Consider the following 3,102-nt stretch of genomic DNA (forward strand, 5'->3'; position numbering starts at 1 on the left):
TATTCTTATGAATAAGTTGTTTCAAATGGTTTTTCTTTGTGAAAAAACTTTATTTGAAATTCGAAAATATATTTTTGTTAGGTAAATATACTTTAATGAAGTATAAATTAATCCAAAATTTGGATATAATAGTTATTTTTTTTTTTCTACATTTTGTAAATTTCCATAGAAATAGTATAAATTATCTATATTAATACAAAAAAACAAAATAAGCTCTATTTACTATAATCGAAAAAAAATCATGTCCACACTACATTTGTCAAACAACAACCGGACCTTGTCCAAACCCCGATTTCCATTATCTGGTCCTGTTGCGTTCATCCCTTTACCACCACCACCACCACCACCAAACTCCCCAATATCAAGATCCTTCTCCTTAAGATATCTGCCAACACCCGACATCCTCTCATGGCGAACACACCTTTCCTGCTAGAATCCAACTTCAGTTTCAACCCTTTGCTCCAACAGACCTTCCATTTGCCCCCACTTCGTTTCCCCCCAATCAAATTCTCGTCTGGCTATAAGAACGCTTCCAAATTGAACAATTCTTCTTACAAGGTGATCAGAGCTTCCCAAAAATTTAGAATTAAATGCTTCTTCATGAGCCATAAGCCCAAAGGGGAAAAAGGTATTAGTGGAAATGGAAGCGGAAAGGATAACGATTTGGAAGCAGTTTCTGTTGGCAGTGGTATAAATATAAATGAAGTGTTTTGGAGATCAATTAAGAATGTCCTGAAAGCCTTACAAAAACCCGTTATAACTGGGGTTTTATTGGGTTTGTTATTGTTGTACGATCATCACCATGCGTTGGCTGCTTCCGGTGGGAGAATGGGTGGAAGATCGTTCTCCTCCTCTTCTTCTTCTTCGTCTTCGTCTAGAAGTTTTAGCACTCGGACCAGAGGCCCGGAGTTGTCATTTTCGGCTCCCTATTATGCTCCGACGCCATTTGGGGGCGGTGGGTTCTTTGTAGGGCCAGCGGTTGGATTTGGGTCGAGCTTTTTCTTCGTCATGATGGGTTTTGCGGCTTTTATTTTGGTGTCTGGCTTCTTATCAGATCGCTCTGATACCGATGATGGAAGTCTGCTTACTGCTACCGAGAAAACAAGTGTTCTCAAACTTCAGGTATTATGTTCTTACTGTAATGAGTATTGATTATTGAATTTGATCCATCTTTATAGCAAATTCTGTAATTAGTAACTGCTAACCTTGTATTTTTGAAGGTTGGATTGTTGGGTTTGGGAAGATCACTACAAAGGGATCTCAATCGGATTGCTGAGACAGCTGATACATCCAAACCTGAAGGCTTGAGCTATGTATTACAAGGTAATGACTAATGAATGATGTTTACATGATACATACAATGAATCTTGAGTCTTTACTAGTCATATGATCTTGGGATTGAGATGTTTAAACTGATTTGGTTTTGGTTACAGAGACAACACTAGCTCTACTTCGACATCCTGATTATTGCATCTCTGGTTATTCCTCTGTATGCACTTCACTATCTCATTTCCCAATCTTTTTCTTTTAAGTTGTTCTTTCTAGATCAAGTAACAAAGAAAGAGACATCATTTATTGAGTTTTTTGGGTTTTGGTTGATTAATTTGGTTCAGGTGGATGTGAAGAGGAGCATAGATGAAGGTGAGAAACGATTTAATCAACTTTCTATTGAAGAAAGGGGTAAATTTGATGAAGAGACTCTAGTCAATGTCAACAACATCAGAAAGCAAAGTGCAACAACTCAAAGATCTAATGGCTTCCGAAATGAGTATATTGTGGTAAGTACTTTTGGCTTCTGACTTTCTCTGTTAAGTCATTCCTTCTGCATTTAGCAAAAAAAAAAAAAAAACAATGATATATAGCTTACCATGACTTATTAAGTCATGTTCACATCAACTGTATATCATTTGTTGACTAAAAACATGTATTTGGTGGTTGAAGATTACAGTCATAGTGGCGGCTAGTGGCGTACATAAACTGCCGCCTATAAACAGTAGTGCACAGTTAAAAGAAGCATTGCAAAAGCTAGCATCTATCCCTTCAAGCAGAGTTATGGTGAGATCTATAATTCTATATGAATATTCTATTCCATAAATCATACTTATGATTTTCTTTGGTTGGATTTGCTAACTATTTTGGTCGATTTACAGGCAGTTGAGGTGCTGTGGACCCCACAAAATGAAAATGATACACTTACAGAACGAGAATTGCTTGAAGATTATTCGTTGTTGCGTCCTCTGTAGGTTATAAGCTGTCAACAATTTGTACATTTTCTATAGGTGATGATGATAACTGTATACGCAAATGTGTGATTCCACATGTATTAGTTTGAAATGATTTTTAACAATTTTTGCAGTGGTATGTAATATTTTATATAGCAAAAAGAAAAATGTATAACATTTTGTATCAATCTTGTTTGGGACTTGAGTTTTTATTCCGTGATAAAGTATTTGTCATAAGAAGGCTGGGTATCAATGAGTGTTTGGATTTGTGTTTTTTTAGTATCAAAATCAGTAAACAAATAACCATTTGATTGAAGTTAAGATGGTTAGGTAATTTTTTTTTTCTCAAAATCAACTGTAATTTTAGATAAATAGACGATTGTTGCTTTCCGTATTCAACTCGTACATTACTTGCTTATATTTCTAGCTGGTGGGATGGCCCACAGCCCCTCTAAATTGTGGTGTCTTTGACACCATTTCTATAATGACCTCTTATATCAAGCCAATTTTGGTAATTTCTTTAAAACATGAGGACAATGGCTATATAAATTCGCTTTAGGTAAGAACTATTTCTGTAATTTTGTGAAATGTATGGACCATTTCTTTTATTTTGCAATTAGGCAGTGACTATTTCTGTAATTTTAAGGAACACATGAGATATGTATGTAGCTTTGCTATTTGGTAGGGCCTATTTTTTGTAATCTTGTTAAACATAGGGACCATTTCTGTATTTTTATAGAATAGAGACAATTATGTAGATTCACTATTATACTGGACCATTTCTGTAAATTTGTAAATTTGTGAAAGACTGGACCCTTTTGTAAATCTTTTATTAGGCAACTACTATTTATGTACATTTTTGAAACATAGGGCACTTTTA

The 3,102-nt window shown here is 35.1% G+C and overlaps 1 protein-coding gene across 1 annotated transcript; it reads left to right on the top strand.

Moving 5' to 3' along the window:
• The first annotated feature begins 239 nt into the window (after positions 1–239).
• On the top strand, positions 240–2,410 carry LOC145087010 (FLUCTUATING-LIGHT-ACCLIMATION protein 1, chloroplastic-like). Its single transcript, XM_079024901.1, has 6 exons — positions 240–1,122; positions 1,221–1,323; positions 1,434–1,489; positions 1,614–1,778; positions 1,942–2,055; positions 2,151–2,410. Exons 1-6 carry the CDS (start codon positions 409–411, stop codon positions 2,241–2,243), a joined length of 1,245 nt encoding a protein of 414 aa, XP_078881027.1. The 5' UTR covers positions 240–408; the 3' UTR covers positions 2,244–2,410.
• Positions 2,411–3,102: the final 692 nt, after the last annotated feature.

Source organism: Lactuca serriola, chromosome 2 (assembly GCF_051521515.1).
Source record: "Lactuca serriola cultivar US96UC23 chromosome 2, Lser_US96UC23_V15, whole genome shotgun sequence".
Lineage (NCBI taxonomy): Eukaryota > Viridiplantae > Streptophyta > Magnoliopsida > Asterales > Asteraceae > Lactuca > Lactuca serriola.